Genomic DNA, 18,935 nt, shown 5'->3' on the forward strand with positions numbered 1-18,935 from the left:
GCCCATCCCCCTGCGACAGCTCAGGGGTCCCCTGGATTGGGTAGCTGATAGCCACGCTGATTGGGTGGCTATCCGCAAAGCCTTGCCATTGGCCATCTCTCTAATAGCGCCCCCCCCCCCCCCGTGGCAGCTCAGGGGTCCCCTGGATTGGGTGGCTGATAGCCACGCTGATTGGGTGGCTATCCGCAAAGCCTTGCCATTGGCCATCTCTCTAATAGCGCCCCCCCCCCCCCCGTGACAGCTCAGGGGTCCCCTGGATTGGGTGGCTGATAGCCACACTGATTGGGTGGCTATCCGCAAAGCCTTGCCATTGGCCATCTCTCTAATAGCGCCCCCCCCCCCCGTGGCAGCTCAGGGGTCCCCTGGATTGGGTGGCTGATAGCCACCCGGATTGGGAGGCGTGTCTTGTGGCGGCTGCTGATTGGTCAGCGGTGTGCATGGGGGCGGCGGTTGGCTACTGGCGTGTCACGTGGACGAGCCCTATTTCCGGTGCGAGGACCGTTTATTCCACCTCTGGTAAAATCTAACCGTCTTCTTCAGCGTCTGCTGGGGATACAGGACACGGCTAACCGTTCTCTCACGGCTAACCGGTTCCCGCCCCTTTCCGAGGCCAATTTCGCGGACTCCGGGACCAGAAAAGGTTTGTCAAATGGCACTTTTTCCTTCCTTTGAACTTCTTTTTTCTTTTAATATAAATTTATTTATTTTAATTGGAGGTTAATTACAATATTGTATTGGTTTTGCCATACATCAACATGAATCCACCACAGGTATACTCGTGTTCCCTACCCTGAACCCCCTTCCCTCCTCCCTCCCCATACCATCCGTCTGGGTCGTCCCGCTAGAAGCAGTTGAAAAGAGGTTTGACTTAATGGCTGGAGGGCTCCAGAGTGAGGTGGCGGGGGAGGAGGATTTACTTGAGGGAAGAGAAAGGATTTGCCCTTTCGGAAAGAGCCACTCTTTTCTGGCTCTGCTGGTGGGGTGGTTTGGGATGGTTCAGGTGGTTTGGGATAGTTCGGAGTGTTTTGTCGAGGTGGTTCCCGCTGCCGCTTCTGGGATGCCAGTGCGTAGGCACTTGAGATTTGGCCTCTTAGTGGGTACCGGGTGCTGACTGAAAACAGTTGACCCTTTTTCATCCTTTCTCTTCCTTCGCATGGGAGGGGGCCGAGGGGGACGAACGACCAAGGCTCTCACGCTTTATTCAGATTCTTCAAACTGAAAATCCTATAACTAGCAAGTTTTGTTGTAACACTTTTTGAGACGTAAACTTTGATTTGGAGGCATCTGATTGTAACCGGCATTAGTCAAATAAACTGCAGCTAAGCTGTTGGTGTTGTAAATACGCTTTACAGCAGCTCAGTTGGTAAGAATCCACCTGCAGTGCTGGAGACCTCAGCTCAAGTCCTGGGTCAGGAAGATCCACTGGAGAAGGGATACTCCAGTATTCTTGGGCTTCCCTGGTGGCTCAGCTGGTAAAGAATCCGCCCGCAATGCGGGAGACCTGGGTTCGAACCCTGGGTTGGGAAGATCCCCTGGCGAAGGGAACGGGCTACCCACTCCAGTATTCTGGCCTGGAGAATTCCATGGACTATGTAGTCAATGGGGTCACACAGAGTCAAACACGATTGAGCGACTTTCAGGTGAAACAAAGTAAAGATGTGGTTCGAGCACAGTCGTTTGATAACTTCATCTGTTGGGGATCGCTTCCCTCCGTTTACCTGGCTCTCCCTGAAGTGGTACTGCTCTAGCATTTTAAACTAGTTTAATGTTTATGCATAGTGATTTTACAAGCAAAACTTTTATACACAGTATTGTATAAAGAGCAGTGTATGGGCTCGATTCCCTGTCGGCCGACTTTATAGCCTCTAATGTTTGATATGGACAGCAGAAGGGCTGCTTTTCAGAGTCCTGACAGGACTTTTAGAAAGTGATCAGTGTATTGACACAGACTTGTTTAAAAAAATTTTGGCGTGGTCTGGAGATTGTAATCTGCCCTGTCTTACCAAATATTTCTTGCTGTGGTTTTTGGATAAGTTGATGAGTTGATGGCAAGGGAGAGCTAAAGGGCAGAATCTTCAAGTGACTTTTGAGAAAATGTCTTTGCAGTGTCTTTTATTAATTTTTAAAAATTGTAATGTATTTTTTGGGGCTGTGGTGGGTCTTGCTTGCTGCTCCGGCTTTTCTCTAGTTGCAGCCACTGGGGGCTACTCTCTAGTCATGGTGCACAGGTTTCTCATTGTGGTGACTTCGCTTGTTGTGGAGCTCGGGCTCTAGGTGTGCAGGCTTCAGTAGTTGCTGCAGGTGAGCTCAGTAGTTGTGGCTCCTGTAGTTGCACAGGCTCAGTACGTGTGGCACAGGGGCTTAGTTGCTCCCTGGCATGTGGGATCTTCCCAGAGTGGGAATCAAACCCCTGTCTCCTGCATTGGCAGGCGGTTTCTTCACTGCTGAGCCACCAGGAAAGCCCCCTTTGCAATGTTTTTAATGTCTGAACTGTGTCTGTTTGAAAACCAGATGGTTTTTCTTAACACTTTGAGTTTAGACTTCCTAGTGTAAAATGTAAGTGAACTTCACTGTAAGTAAGCTTTTTTTGCAAGATTTTGAATTTAACAAATTATATTAATTTTGCAGAATCTAGTCATAGTTGGGCTCTAAGAAAATGTTGCAAAACCTTTGCTTACCATGTGGAAAGAAGAGAAGGGGAATTAAAACTTAGACTTGGCCTGCTGTGAACCAGACATGATGCTGAGTGCTTAACTGTAATTTGGTCTTTCACAGCTCTATGAAGTAGCTGTTATTCCAACTTTACAGGTTAAGGAATTGAGGCACAGAGGGGTTAAATCCCTGCCTACGCGAAATAGCAAATTTTGCAGTTTGGATTCAGATTCATGTATTTCTTAAAGTCCAGTTCTTTGCACAGTGGCCTGCTATTTAAAATTCATTTAGGGGAAATGGTTGCTATACCTGCAGTGCATGAGTGATAATTACATATTATGGTCCTGAGCAAAATATATATATATATATATATATATATATATATATGAAGCAAAAAAGAAATCCTTGACAATTGTTTTTTTGGTGGTGTTCCAATTACCAAAGTATTTCATAGAAGTTACAGTTTTTCAGTGTTGGGTTGATTTCCAAAAACCTTGAATCATTTATTGATGTAATAAAACTGTTTCAAAGGTTACTTGAATGTTGCAAAATTATGCTTTCATCAGATTGTAACTATCAAAGGAAAAGCTGACATAAAATAATGTAGAACATTTTTATATTTGAAATGTATCCTTTTCAAGGTACATTTTTGCTCTTGCTCCTAGTGAAAGGAAAATCTCTCTGTAAAAGAAAAAAACATATTTTTTTAGTTTATACTAAAATATACAGCAATAATTGCTTTTTAATTCTTCTAATATCTATCCTATATACTTATTGTAGATGGTATACATTCTTTTAAATTATAGCATCTATGTAGGCTTCCCCAGTGGCTCAGATGGTAAAGAATCCACTTGCAGTGCGGGAGACCAGGGTTCCATCCCTGGGTTGGGAAGATCCCCTGGAGGAGGAAATGGCAACCCACTCCAGTATTCTTGTCTGGAGAATCCCATGGACAGAAGAGCCTAAGGGGCTACAGTCCATGGGGTCACAAGGAGTGGGACACAAGTGAGCGACTAAGCATATATGATCATGAGGATTTGTTGTCCATGTGCTCCATGACAAGTTGATTCTTTGAGAGGGTATCATGAGTACCTAAATAATAACAAGGTGGCTTTGCTATGCCAGTCATTGTTCTAAGCACTTGACATATATTAATTCACATCATCCTCATAATTCTATGGTTTGTGCTATTATCCCTATTTTACAGTTTTTTTTTGTTTTGTTGTTGTTGTTGTTGTTTTGTTTTGTTTTGTTTTAAGCACAGAGAAGTAAGTTGTCCAGAGTCACACAGCTAGTAAGTGGAGGAGCTGGGACCCACACCCTGTATGCTGGCCCAAACTCTAAGGTTTTAATGCTATTTGATGTTGTCTCTCCTGTAACTAGCCAGCATGTGACAACTGCTTTAAAAGTGTTGAAGTGTGAGTGTTCTGGTACTTCTGGAAAAGCAGTTTTACTTCCAGATGGTGTGACATTGCACCCTTGCTTTGTGGAGCTGGAAGTTGAAGGAAGCCTTGACGTTTTGAGTTGGTTCTCCTGTGTGGAGTGGTCTTGTGGAGTGCAGGGTATTGGGGGCAGAGGGCACGGCAAGTGCAGAGGTTCAAAGAATGCCAGGTAAGCTTTGATTTGTCCGTGTCCTACAGAGCCAGAGGTGCTGGGTGAGTGTCTGCTGGGTGACTCCATGTACACTGCCTCTGTGTTTACAGTAGAGTTTTAGCAGCATTGTAATTAAGCCAGTGGGGGACTGTCTGACTGTTAGAGCCTCTAACAGTGGTTGCCAAACTGTTTCTACAAGGTCAGATGGCAAGTATCTTAGTTTTAGAGTAAGGAGACAAGTGATAAGAGGTGACGTCTAAGCAGTGTGGAGAGACCTGACTGTAAAGACCTTGTAGGCCATGGTAGGAGTTTGGGATTTTATTTTGTTCTTGGCCAAGAAGGGATTCCAGGTGATTTTAATGAAAAAGTAAAGCACCTAGACTCTGAAGCCAGACTGCACCACGTACTAACTATGAGACCTGGGCAAATTATTAAAATTTCTTTGCCTCAGTTTTCTCTTGAGGAAAATGGGGATGCTAATAGAGCCTGCCTTGTGGGGTTGTCAGGAATACTAAATGAATTAACATACATCAAGTGCTTAGAACATTGCCTGGCACAGAATAAGCAGTAAAAATCTGTTAGATGGTATTATCCGTACCTTGTGGCATAGTCCAAATGTTCTATAGTGAAACTGTATTTAATGAAAAATTATATATTTAAATCTATAAAACAAAGTTGTTGAAATACTCCCTAGAGCTGGGGTCCCCAATCCCTGGGCTACAGACTGGTGCTAGTCTGTGGCCTGTGGCACAGCTGCATGGTGGTGGCGAGCAGCAGGCTAGGGAGCAAAGCTTCATCGTATTTACAGCTGCTCCCATCACTTACATTCCCCCCTCCCCAGTCCATGGAAAAAGTATCTCCCACAAAACCCCTCGCTGCTACCAAAAAGGTTGGGGACTGCTGCCCTAGAGTAGACACTTTAACTCACTATTCTCATTCTTTGTGCATTCGAGCAGATCCTGCTCTGCAGTGTCTTTTTTAAGAGCAAGACTTGAGGAGTAACTTTTGAATATCTATGACTTGGAACTAGGTAAATAAATCATAGCCTATTTGCAAGATGTGGAATTGAGACGTTGTTGAAGTGACTATGGTATATCTAAAGGTACTGATTTAGAAAGACATCTTTTACTTTTGTCTCTTTTTGAACTCGTACATTGTATTCTTTTCTGCATCTGGGTTTTACTCATCATGGTGGTTGTGAGATTTCTGAGATTTATCCTTGTTGTGTGTATCAATAGTTGGTTTATTCTCACTGCTGTGAGAGTTGGTTTATTCTCAGTGCTGTGTAGTCTTCCTTTGTATGAAACCCCAGTTCAAGTAGTCATGACTTGTATTAGTTGTATAATCAGAAAAAAATAGTCTAAAAAAAGTAAAATTTGGTTGAAGTTACAGCTCAAATTAAAGGTATCTAATAACCTGAATTTATTTTACATTAGTAGACTGCATTTATCTAACTTGAGGGGTCTTCCCAGGTGGCTCAGTGATAAAGAATCTGCCTGCCAAGTAGAAGACACAGGTTTGATCCCCAGGTCAGGAAAATCCCCTGGAGGAGGAAATGGCAACCCACTCCAGTATTCTTGCCCTGGCGGCTCCTGTATCCATGGGATCGCAAAAGAGTAGGATGCGACTTAGCAACTAAATAACAACAATCTAACTGGGGAGTTACTTTTCTCTTTTTCTGCCTCTCATTACTGCTCAGGATGGATAAAAGGGCATTAGCTCTCTTATGATTGGAGAAGGAAATGGCAACCCACTCCAGTGTTCTTGCCTGGAGAATCCCAGGGATGGGGGAGCCTGGTGGGCTGCCGTCTATGGGGTCGCACAGAGTCGGACACGACTGAAGTGACTTAGCAGCAGCAGCAGCTCTCTTATGAACACCCCTCCCAGCGTTCAAATCTGCTACAATGATAGCATTATACTCAATATCCTTTTCTGATTGCTAAGAGGAATGATTCAACCATAACTGAGCCTACATAATTCTAGAAGAGATGTTGACCTATTTTTTAACATGCAGTTAGTTAGGTTTAATACAAAATTTAACTATGGAAGCAATCATAATCTTTGTGCTGAAATGACCTTAGATGTTAGAACTCATGCTCTGTTGTTCATTTGTTTCCAGCACTTACTCTGTAGCCTTTAGGTTGTAAAGCATTCACTTTACAATTTGGAACTGTATTTGATCTGGATTCTTATTCCTACATGTGAACAATAAAGCCCTTCAATTTTTAAGTGTATCCTAAATCACTAATGAAAGAATTCTCATTTTGTTGCTCTCTAAAATTCAACCAGGACTGCAATTCAACTTGACTTGGCATTCTGAGAATATACCTATGTTAAGTTTACTAAGGCAGTAAGTGTGTGAAGTAACTTTTTTATGCATTGCTTTTCAGGAGTAAGCTTTACCAGTCCTATACGTTCAAGCATTTTCACAAATAAATCCTCCAGCAAGTTTCAAAATAATTAGGCCCAACTCAGGAAGTGGAGTTGCTCTGTTGCACAAAAAAGATGTCAAGCGGATCTAGTGAAGTTGATGTGGTTTGTATTTCAAGTTGAAAATCTGCTTTTGTTCATTTTATTGTGTTCTGTTTCTTTTCCAAGTTGAGTTTAATTTCATACAGTAAAATGCAGAGATTGTACGGTTCACGAGTTCCAGACAGTGATGTTTAAAGTATTTAAATGATGAGCATATGTGTACAAGTTTTAAAATTTTAACTATCTACCAAGATTCATTTTTTCTGACTCTTTTGACATAATTATATGAAAGCATTTTGAAAAGTATAAGGCCCTGTATACAAAGGTAATATGGGGTCTATCTATCTATCTATCTATTTTTAAGTAGTAATCTATAACCCAATCCCACATTATCTTGTTTATGGCTTTTGAAACAGACATATGTACTTTTAAATGGTTAAAATTATTCTTGTAGCTCATAATCCATTCTTAGAATACACTCTTAGAATATCATGGTTGTTTACTATCTATTTACTTATTTATGCCCTATCTCCTTCTCCCCAAAATGTTTTAGGTGATTTAGAGATTAACTTCTCAAGAAAAATAGGTGTGGGGAATTCCCTGGCAGTCCAGTGGTTAGGACTCTTGAGATCTCACTCTCAGCTGAGAGTCCACATTCAATCTGGTCTGGGAACCAAGATCCCACAAGCCTCACAGTGCAGGGGAAGAAAATAATAAAAAAATATATGCTTATTTCCTATTTTGTCCACAGAGTGGCACTGTTGGATTATTTAAAAAAATCAAAAGCCATGTAGAGGATTCTTTGTAGTTGCTTTTAGAAAACGTGCTTATTTTATAGCAGTTCTGGTGCCAAATTACTAGAAGACTAGACTTTCTACCTTAAGGTACAGAGGAGGAAAATGATGTCTTATGTGTGGTTGTGATAATGAGAAGTTTTGAAAGTGCATCTTTTCCTGTAGTCATAGTATTGAAAATAGACAAGGTCCTTTGATATCACCAGTTGTCTTTTGGAGCTTCTTGGAAGTAAAGTTAAGTCCTCAATTTTTCTCTATCATCATTCCTTTTAATTTGTTAATAAATCTTCCTTAGATAAGAACACGAATCCCTGCTTACGATGATGATAACATTGTTCTTTATGCATATGAACCAAATACTGCATATTTCAGTAATGTAAGTAATGTTAATTGCCATTTGCAAATACATTAACATTTAACCACTTTAAAGAAAAAGATTTCAATTCTTCACAAACTATAGATTTCCTCTAAACTCTCAAAAAATACTAGTCTCTCTTAAATTTGTCCACTTCCTTTCATTAAACAGTAAGCAAAATAACCATTTCACTTCTTTTTTCCCTTGCAGAGTAGGAAAGTCAGAGCAGTTTTTACTTATTTGTTAGTGTAAAACTCTAAACCTAAGTCCCTCTGACATTATGAATTCTTTCCTTATTCCCTCTCTTAATCAGCAGTGAGTATATTTTCATTCTCATATTAACATGTTTTTTTTGTCTCTGGTTTAGATTAAGACCTCTGAAACTCTTTGAAAAGTTGGTTTAAAATAATAAGTTAATATTATTCTTTCCTCTCATTGTTCAGTCTGAATTTCACAGAATTATTAACTGTTCAATTTTTAAACTATTAGCAGGAAACTGCTGTATCTGACACATCTTTCAATGAAGAACAAACAACAATTCAGGATATCCTTGTTTATTGCCAGGTAAAAAAAGTTCTGTCTGTCTCAAATGCAGTTTTCTAAAACACTAAGCTAAAACTATCTTTATCTCATATAAAGTATATAATTGAAATTTTGCTGTATTGAATTATTTATGAGTATCACTCTCATTATGATCTTTTAACAGTTTTCTTTGGTGAAAGTTTCAAAATAGCAGTGTGTAGGTTTTATAGCCTTTTGTAAAAGCCCTTAACTGATCAAATGTAGTTACAGCTCTTTGATCTAAACTGTTCGATACTGAATTAATTTCCCCTATTAATTCTTTAAAGGAAGTTGGCTGATACAGATAAAATTTAGTATGTACCTAAATGTATGTCAGGGCTTCCCTGGTGGCTCAAATGGTAAAGCGTCTGCCTGCAATGCCGGAGACCTGGGTTCTATCACTGGGTCGGGAAGATCCCCTGGAGAAGGAAATGGCAACCCACTCCATGGACAGAGGAGCCTGGTAGGTTACCGTCCATGGGGTTGCAAAGAGTCGGACATGACTTCACTTTCCTTAAATGTATGTCAGGATATTTCAGTTGAAATGAAATGACACCCCACTGTTTATTAACAAGTTTATCTTACATAGTTTTGAGGGGATTTTTTTAAAAATTGACATGTTAGTGGAGACTGATAGAGGTAGCTAACTATCAAGGATTTTGTGAGCTGCGTACCCTAGCAATAATGAACATTTATAACAAATAAATGTTTCTTAACATATAACATTTCTTTGATACAATGAACTAACATACTTTGAAAAGTAAGAAGTGTTTATGAGAGTCTTTATCATTATCACTATTGAGAACAGAAGTGGAACACTTAAAGGGGACTTGTGGTGTCTTCTGGGGAAGGATGTACAGAGAGCGGGAACATAGGGGCCAAGTAGGGAGTTCTGATTTTGAGCAGTGCTAGCCCAGCCTGCTTTAATCAGGATCCACGAGGTTGATGAATGAGGTTGACAGGGCTGTGCCAGGACCTTCTGAACGATTGTGCAAGATGCAGTGGGATGGAGCATCTCCCATCAGACACGCCCAGGTTTCAGAGTCACAGCCCTGCAGTGGGCCCTGGGGGATCCTCTCCATTTCTCCTCCTGTGCAGGCTCCCTCCTGTCTTCAGCGCCTTCCCTTCCCAGTCTAGGCCACACGGGGCAGCACTTCCACCTGTTCTTTTTTATCCTTCCCAGCGTCCCCTTTAGTAAAACCCCAGCCCTATCCAGCCAGGCTGGGAAGCAGAGGGGAGGACCTCTGCTGGAGACTGGTGACCCTCAGACAACCCCAATCCTTCTCGCTTATTTCATGGAGAAAATGGTGAAGTGTGGAGCAGAAATCCCCTCCAAGTCCCGATTCTTCTCACAGCCCACAAACCTGCCTAGTTCCATCTCTGCCAACCTCCTTCCTGACCGCTGGAGGGGGAAAAGGGTTCCCCCTGTAAGGCTAACACTAACACTTCCTCTGGTTTCTGCATCTGATCCTCTTGCCCTGTGTTCAGACACCTCCCTTTATCCATCACCCCCCTCTCTCCCGGATCTTCAGCCTCTGTCTCTCTCAGCATATTCATTCTCCCACTGTTATTTATTAAAATCACTTTGTTTGACCTCCTAACCCTCTCTCCTTCCCTTCATAACCCAGCACTTTGAATGTCATTTATGTTCACTCTGTAAACATTTGACTTCCTGTTTGGGTATTTGGGGGGGTTGTTTTTTATTGAAGTAGAGCTGATTTATAATATTGTGTTAGTTCCAGGTGTAGAGCATAAATTTGGGGTGTAATTCCCTGTGCTCTACAGTAAAACCTTGTTTCTTACCTATTTTATGTATAGTAGTTAATATCAGTTAATGTCATACTCCTAATTTGTTGGGTATTTTTCAATATACTCTTCCTTCTGCCCTGTATGCTCTTGCATGCATTTCTACTGGCAGACACCTTCTCATCTTTTCACTCTTAACACAGATAATGCCCACAACTGCCCACCTAGATTAGGTCTTGCCCTTCTGTGCACACTTAGCTTCTTATTCTTATCTGTATTATGGCCATAATATTAATAATGCTTGAACACTACTGGACTAGCCATTGTGCAGTATTATTATTATGTTAGTAGTAATACTATAGCACATTGCTTTGTCCTTAAGAGAACTAAGAGATATTTTCATCCTGATTCTATTAATAAGGAAATTGAATAGCAGAGAAGTAACTTGAACCCCACTGTGTTCCCCTCAAGCCTGTGCTGAGAGCCAGCAGGTCTCACACTTGATCGTGTCAGAATCACCTAGAGGGCTTGTGAAAACACAGGTCGCTGCTCTCGTTCTCAGACTTCCCGATTCAGTAGATCTGGGGTGGGAGATGTAGCATTTCCCACAAGCTACTAGATGGTGCTGTTGCCTCTGGCACTGTAATCAGTTGCTTCCGACTGCTAATCACTCTATTTACCTAGTCTCTACTTGTCTCTCTCCAGCTAAAATGGGAGTTCCTTAGGGCAGGAGCTGGTTCTGTTCTTTTTTATTTATTTGAATGTCCATATTCCCAGCATCTAGCAAAGCAGTTCTGGCAGGTGGTAAGCTCTCAATAAATGTTTAGTTGAATGAATGATGTAATGGTTCTGGCCTTTTAAGTGTATTTTTGCCCAAATGAAATTCCTATGTATTTCAAGAATTCTCAGGTTTTATCAGTCACATACCCGATTAGCATACAGGGGCTGTGTACTCAAACATTTTATAAAGTTAATTGTTAATTGCATGACTTTAATCTGGGGACTTCCCTGGGGGTTCAGTGGTTGATTCTACACTTCCAGTGCAGGGTTCAATCCCTGGTCAGGGAGCTAGGATCTCACATGCCACATGGCCAAAAATAAATAAATAAAATATGCTGATGCCAAAGGTCACATCTGTTGTATTTGGTTCACTGTTCCTTCCAGAGTGGACCCCTCACTGCCTATTAGTTTATACCATCGTTATGGAAAGAGGCTCTTTTGCCTTTTAGCAGATTTTAAAATTTCTTTCCTAAACTATCACCTTCCTTGATGTAAAATGACTCCAACATAAATGTGATGGCTTATAGGAATTGTGGTACATTTACTTTCCAGTATTCAAGCTTCTTCAAATGCCTGTATGATTTGGAGTAGTTGAGTGGGAGGTTGGGGTGCTTTAATCTCAGCCAGCTCAGCCCTGGATCACCAACAACCAGGCATTAAGTGGGAAACAAGAAATTTCTAATGGCTTGAGAATTTTCTTTGCTCTGGCAGTCAAAGTTTGGCTTAATGGTATTTTTTACGTTACTTTTCTTTTGAAGTAGAAATTAGTAACAGTTTGTACTATAATAGGCCATCTATGATGCTATTCAAGACCTGGATAAGAAGTTTGATGTTATTCATGGAAAGGTTTCAAAAATTCACCGTTCCCGTTGCCGTGTGAAGTCAACGTGGCAAAGTCGTGTAAGTGTTACAAAAATATTTTCACAGCTATAATAAATAAACCTCTGGGTTCTAAAGATGCCAATTAGAAGTGAGAGAGAACTAATAACTCTTAAAGAGGAGTAAGGCTGATCTGTACTTACTGTAGCAGCAGATGGGAGACTAAACCTCTGCTGGAAAAATGCTGATGTTTAGGTTTGAGATATGTATGACAATGGGTATTTTTATATTTGTAACCATAATATATAAAATGTGATTCAAATGTAGGGGTGAAGAGGAATAGAGCACTTATCTTTAATAATATAAAGCAATCTTCCATAGAAAGTAACTATCAATGTATTTACTATATATGTCCTTTTTCTTTTACTCACAGTTAATTTGTACTGGGTTTGTGTCATTTCAGAAACTACATGGAAATAAACATAAAAATAATTGCCAGCATTCTAAAAAGAGCAAAAGCCATAAAAGGAGGAGAAGAGACTGTCCCTCTTCATTATCTTTAACTGAAAGTTATAGCCCCACTATACCAACAAGCAGGCGGGATGATGATTCCCAGAGCAACACTTTGGGAACATCTATTGAGTCCCAGAAGTCCCCAGAGCGGGAGCAGGAGTCATTCTTCCAGGATCAGGAGCCAGATCTCAGCCACAGTCCCACCATCTACACACAATCCTATGAGCCATATGAATATGTGCAGGAGGAAACCATGCAGGGACCCTCTTACTGCAGCAGCCCACAGGCCCACAATTTCTTCCCACTGAACCAGGCCATTGTAACTCTACCTGCAGCCATACTGCCCCAGATGGAACCTGAACCAATACCTCCCCCTAACGTTGTGACCTATCCACCTTTATTTGATCCCCAGCCCTCCATGCACGATACCTCGCCTCCCTACACTCTGGACACTTATGGTGAGTATGAACTGACACCTGTTCCTGGTAGCATTATTTACCCTATACTCCTTAGCACTTGGATGCAAGCTTGTGTAAGCTATTTGTTTCTCATCTGGAGTACTAGTTTGGGGTGATACTCTTAACGATGACTAACACTTCTTGAGTGTCTCTAATGTGCCCACACTATGCCAGTCAACTGACACTCCCTGTACACTAATACTCATAATGATCGCACTGTGAGTTTTTTCATCTTGTTTTTCTTGACCCTTTCCCTGTGTAAACAATCATGTGTTCCTAAAATGGCTAGGGCCCAGATGACAGAAAAGGAAAGGTACACTTTAGGTTAATTCACACAGAGGTCAAACTTGTGTTGATATCTTTAGTTAGAGAAACAAATCTTCCTAGCGAATTACAAAACCCTCCTCCATTACAACACACTAACTTTAAGGAGTCGAGCACTCTGGTTGAATAACTGAGTACTTGTCTGGGAGGGATTGGGGGCAGGAGGAGAAGTGGACGACAGAGGATGAGATGTCTGGATGGCATCACTGACTTGATGGACATGAGTCTGAGTGAACTCCGGGAGTTGGTGATGGACAGGGAGGCCTGGTGTGCTGCGATTCATGGAGTCACAAAGAGTCAGACACGACTGAGCGACTGAACTGAACTGAACTGTCTGGACACAAAGAAATTTGAGTACAACTTAGTTTACAGCACGGGCTTCCCTGGTGGCACAGGCAGTAAAGAGTCTGCCTTCAATGCAGGAGACCCGGGTTGAATCCCTGGGTCGGAAAGATCCCCTGGAGAAGGGAATGGCAATCCATTCCAGTAATCTTGCCTGGAGAATCCATCCCATGGACAGAGGAGCCTGGTGGGCCACAGTCTGTGGGGTCACAAAGAGTTGGACATGACTGAGCAACTAACACTTTCTCATTTTTATTTTATAGCACAGCTAAAACTTCTTGTATGAGCACTTACATTGTTTCATGTCTCAGTTACTTATTTTTTAAATACAAACCTCCAACCAAAATATCTATTACTATGCAATTAAACTTGAAAGAGATATTCAGTGTAATGTTAAATTTACTTTTGACCTAGCTAAGCACAAAATAATGTTTTCTGCAAAATTCAGATAAGCATTTAAGCCTTGAGAGACAGAAATTTAAAAGCCATGGTATAGGTTTGGTAAGAGAACTCATGTGGTTCTCAAAGATAATGGAAGTTATTGAAATTCGTTAATTAAAATTAATAAATTTAAGCAACTTTAGAACTATAAATTCTGGAAATTTTCACTGAAATTAGCTAGTAAAATAAACCTCATCTGGAGAGACCAAGAGGACAGAAATTGAGAGAAATTCATTGAAATTCTTAAAGGAAGAGAGCAGTAGTCTGGCTTAGATTAACCTAATTCAACCTAAGTTACAGGTCTTTTTGCTATATTTGCCTGTGGCCAAAGAGGCCTTGGGTTGCTCAGTCTGTTTTATGATCTTTTAAACTCTTTAAGTTACCTTCTGAAGTTGCTTTTGTTGTTTGGGGGAGGTCACGTGGGACAGCAACCCACTCTAGTACTCTTGCCTGGAGAATCCCATGGATGGAGGAGCGTAGTAGGCTGTAGTCCATGGGGTCGCAATGAGTTGGACACGACTGAGTGACTTCACTTACTCACTCACATGGGACATTCTTGGGTAGCTAGCCTCAGGTCATCTTTAGGCTTTCATTACATTTTACCTCGAAGTTCTGGATCCATGCTGGGGTACTTCACAGAATGTTCCAGGAATGATACAATTACTCCCTACTTAAATCTCTTCTTTCAGGATAATATCAGGTCAAGTATGATTTGTCTTTTTCCCTCTTTGAAGCTCCAACTTCACCAGTTAGAAATAACCCGGATTTCTTCCAAGAAAACATCCCTGAGGACCCTTCAACCTGGTCTGTGGATGAAGTGATCATGTTTCTGCAAGATGTAGATCCTCAGACACTTGATCCCCTGGTTGACCTCTTCAGGAACCATGTAATGTATCTTTTGATCTGGTTTTTCTGCCTTAATGACTTTATTATCTCTTTGCAGAACCTTCAGTTGGTTACTGTTTAATATGGATGGTGGGGGAACCCTATCAACTGATTTTTCCATATTTGAGAGAGTTTACTTTGCCCAAAGTCAGATCCTTAAAGGATAGAGGGTGGATTTGTGCTTTAAATGGGTACCCAAGTCCCTAACATACTACAAGTCTTCAAGTTCTCAAGAGAAGATGATTCAGCATGGCCACTCTCAGGTGTCTTCTCCTTTGTAAGACCAGCTACAAAGATCCTCCTCCCCACCTGCTCCCTGCTTGGCCCTGGGATTGTGAGTAGGAGGGAGTGAACCCAGTAACTGATTCCATTTGGCTCTGTCCTGTTGACCTTATATGATTACTGACAATTTGGGATGCTGATACTCTCATGCTATTTACAAAGTAACATCATGGGCTAAATTTTTTAAGTTCTAATTTCTTTAATTTCTACTTTTAATTACTAGTAAATGTATAGAAGGTACCTGACAAAAGCAGTACTGTGAAGGACTTCAGGTCCCTTCAGCCAGTGATAAATGATTCAGCATAGTTTTATTTTTAAACTGCTGCTGCTAAGTTACGTCAGTTGCATCCGACTCTGTGTGACCCCACAGACGGCAGCCCACCAGGTTCCCCCGTCCCTGGGATTCTCCAGGCACGAGTACTGGAGTGGGGTGCCATTGGCTTCTCATAAAAACCAAATAATATGCTTCAGCAGTATCACTTGGCCAATTAATTCTTTTTTACTAGGAGGATGGCTTGTGACTTTCAAGTAATATTTTTGTAGTGTTTCCTAATGAATGAAATTAGTGCCCACATATCTGATGTACCATTTTCAATATGGTAAGAAAATCAGTCATTAGTTTTCAGCATCTAATTAGCTTCAGACAACTAACTGATTACCTTCCAATGTTAAGACAGCACTGTATAGCACACAAATAGCTGAGATACTCATGTTCCAGCCCTTCTAAGAAAGTCAATGACCGTCTGAAATTCATTATTATTATTCATTAAGTTTTTACTCTTTTTGTCATAGTTATGCAGTATTTTGTTTAACACAAGGTATTTAAAATTAGGTAGCTTGATGCTTAGGACATTTTTAAGATATTAAGTTAAATTTCCTTTTTCTTAAAATTTGAAGCAAATTTACAAGTGATTAAGTGATGCTTCACTGTACAAATTAGATTTTTGATAGTTTCCATCAATCAGTTGCAGAGTCAGAGAATATGTATATAGCTGGAATGAGCTGCTCTCTAATTCTGTTACATGGTCTTATATAGAAAGGAGAAACTATTCTGATTCAATATGAATGCTTTATTAATTATTTCAATTTCCTTTGCACTGTAGCGCATTGATGGGAAAGCTCTGCTACTGCTCAGGAGTGACATGATGATCAAGTACATGGGGCTTAAGGTGGGGACGGCCCTGAAGATTTGCCACTATATCGACAGGCTTAAAAAAGAAGGATATATCCCCAATTCATAAACCACGTGAGACTGGACTTAATTCTGGGGAAACCGATGCCGTCTTTGCTCTGCCCTTAGAAGTTTTTGTCGTGTAGAAGGTTCCTTTAAGATATGGTGTATCCAAAATAGCAGAACCTGGGATAGTCCAGCCCACTTCTTTAGAAGCCATTTAATGTGTTAGTGCTAGCACAGTCAAACAGTTGTTTGTTCTTTTCATTATTTTCACTGTATAGTTTACAGATATACTTCATGCAAGAAACAGAAACACCTTTTGATTTTGGTTAATGTTTATATGTAAAACCAAAACAGCCAAATCCCAAAGAGCAAAATATCAGGCAGTGACAGGCTTTCTAAAGAAATCCATGTGACATTTTCCTTAGAAGAAAATTTAAAGTTGCAACTATAGGTATCCTGTTTTTCTCAAATATTTTATGTCTGTTACTGCAATGTTCTGTTTGTGTTCTACCAGTTTCCCAAAAGGGAATAGCCATATAAATTATTTTCCTTTCTGTTATTATTTCACTGTATGCTTTATCTGTCCCTATTTGAAGGGAAAAAGCAGCCTTCTAAGATTTCATGAGGCATTCTTACCAGTTTTTAAAAAAATTATCACATAGTCATTTCATGCAAGAGATATTGCACTACAAGGGTGGTTTGGATTGAGTCTGACTATATTCTTTTCAACTAAATTCATGTTATTTTACAACTTCCATATTTTGTCTAAACTTGGACATTTAACTAGGCATTCATTGCTCCCATCTCTCCATGAAGATGCCTATGTCTGAGTTTTTTAAAGATGTGTTTTATTGTCTCTTCATTCCTCATGTGGATACTGTTTTGTGTTTATATTTTATTCTGTATCTGAAAGATACACACAATTAAATTCTTTTTTAATTTAAAATGGCACTTTACACTCCCACTGAGCTAAAGACCATCTCTATATATAGTGAGTATTTTAATTCTTTAAAACACAAATTGTTTGTGTTTAAAACATGCAAATTGTTTGCTCTCACTGGTACCTCTCAGCTCACACTTCAGGGTTTCCATACAGGGAAGTTCTATCTTGTGCAATGTTTCTAGTTAATTTCCTTTCTGAGCCATTTATCTTACTGCACTTTGAACAAGTACATTAATTCTGATTTAAACTTTACTTTAAAAATTAGAACCTTCAGGTGAAACATTCATTGTTATTTTATTTATTACATCATTATGTTGTATAATATTCAGTGTAATGTTAATAAGCTATGAGAAATGGTGCTGATTTTATTAGCCATTTGTTATAAATGCCAATAAGATGTTCACCAGGGGTAAGAATATACATTATCTTTTTAGAAAACCAAGTGTACCTTATAAGCAAATGTAACTATTTAGTGGGCATATATGATTTAAAGGACATTTTCATCTGTGTTAGTCCTTTTGTGTTAGAAGATTCAGATTTCAACTTGGTCTTCTTTCAAACTGTTTATGTGAAAATGCTGTGCCCACTTGAACAGTCCTCAGGTGTTTGTATAAGCACTATGTTTTACAGTTTTTAGATTTTAAATATAATAAAGTTTAATAATTACAGCCGTTAATGTCAAAGCCTCAGATTTGCTTTTACTTGCTTAAAGACTTAAAGCCAGCAGTGATGTATGTCATGAATCGTTATGCTTTGTGACAGCCTCACTAGAGAATTCTCTTTCCATCCTGAATATCAAGGCAAAAGTATGGCTAACACAACAACTTTCATAAATACAGACTTCAAGTACCAGAACTAGAATTTCATATCCACTGAAACAAATTTTTCTAAAATTACCCTCATCTTCATGAAACATAGTCAAATCAAGACTAAATTTGTTCATGGAATGGTCAACTGACCAGTTGACCACATAGGCTCCTCCAAAGTGGCTGTGGTGGAAATCCTCAGGATTCATCTCAGACCAAATTCCCAAAAGGCCTCTCAAGGCCAGGAAAGACATACCAAAGGCTTGCCATCAGGCTGTACTTCAGTGGATTTCACTCTTCTACAGAATCCCTAAAACATGATTCCTGCACATGCCAGCAGGAATCCCATTCACCTGCTACGTCTGCTCAGCACCCACGAGTTTCCAGTGTCTGGAGGGACCAGGCAGAGAGACGGAAAATGTTTCAATTCTACCCACAGGTGTAGTTTACTAAAGTGCTTTAAGTCACAAATAACTTGAGGGGAAGGGCGTCCCTATATCTGGAAAACACAGATCAAAACCAGTAATATTATAGGCAAAACCCATAAAAATTATAACCATATTCACCACTTCACACAGTAACTATTTGTTAACTTTTTATGAAGCCTCAAGTTTTCCATTAGGATTTTTTACTATCTGACCCAGTTCAGCTGTATGATCTGAAACTTATCAGAGACCTGCATTTGTCAAAAAGGGCTTCCTATTTATATCATCTTGAAAATGAAGCATTTTTGCAAAAGCATCAGAGTAAAATAACTACCTATAAATAACAAAAGACTTTAAAAGGCACAGACACCTGATTATAATGTAATCACTAAAGAAACTTGGTTATGATAACTAGAATTATAACCAAATGATAATCTTAACCCTTGAAACGTTAATCACTGACAAAAATCAAGAAGCAAGTAACTGTGAACTGTTCATCATATCAACATTTACTGATGGGAAAACTTATGCTCTCATCTTCCTCTAGGAAAGCAAAGGTGGGTAAAC

The 18,935-nt window shown here is 40.1% G+C and overlaps 1 protein-coding gene across 4 annotated transcripts; it reads left to right on the top strand.

The window, feature by feature from the left end:
* Positions 1-505: 505 nt before the first annotated feature.
* SCML1 (Scm polycomb group protein like 1) lies at positions 506-17,834 on the top strand. Of its 4 annotated transcripts, none has more exons than XM_055564181.1 (8): positions 506-640; positions 6,636-6,780; positions 7,807-7,887; positions 8,356-8,430; positions 11,743-11,853; positions 12,236-12,743; positions 14,585-14,736; positions 16,121-17,834. In XM_055564181.1, exons 2-8 carry the CDS (start codon positions 6,751-6,753, stop codon positions 16,256-16,258), a joined length of 1,095 nt encoding a protein of 364 aa, XP_055420156.1. In that variant the 5' UTR covers positions 506-640; positions 6,636-6,750; the 3' UTR covers positions 16,259-17,834. The 4 variants fall into 4 exon arrangements, with proteins under 4 accessions (XP_055420156.1, XP_055420160.1, XP_055420159.1 ...); XM_055564185.1 differs by having other exon boundaries at positions 12,698-12,743; XM_055564184.1 differs by lacking the exon at positions 7,807-7,887 and having other exon boundaries at positions 8,359-8,430.
* The last annotated feature ends 1,101 nt before the right edge of the window (positions 17,835-18,935 follow it).

The sequence above is a fragment of the Bubalus kerabau genome, chromosome X (assembly GCF_029407905.1).
Source record: "Bubalus kerabau isolate K-KA32 ecotype Philippines breed swamp buffalo chromosome X, PCC_UOA_SB_1v2, whole genome shotgun sequence".
NCBI lineage: Eukaryota > Metazoa > Chordata > Mammalia > Artiodactyla > Bovidae > Bubalus > Bubalus kerabau.

Bases quoted from the DNA above. Each gene is read 5' to 3' on its own strand.
- SCML1 (XM_055564181.1), top strand. From the start codon at position 6,751: ATGTCAAGCGGATCTAGTGAAGTTGATGTG. The intron at 6,781-7,806 runs GTTTGTATTTCA...AATCTTCCTTAG, and splicing joins GATCTAGTGAAGTTGATGTG to ATAAGAACACGAATCCCTGC. The intron at 7,888-8,355 runs GTAAGTAATGTT...TTAAACTATTAG, and splicing joins ATACTGCATATTTCAGTAAT to CAGGAAACTGCTGTATCTGA.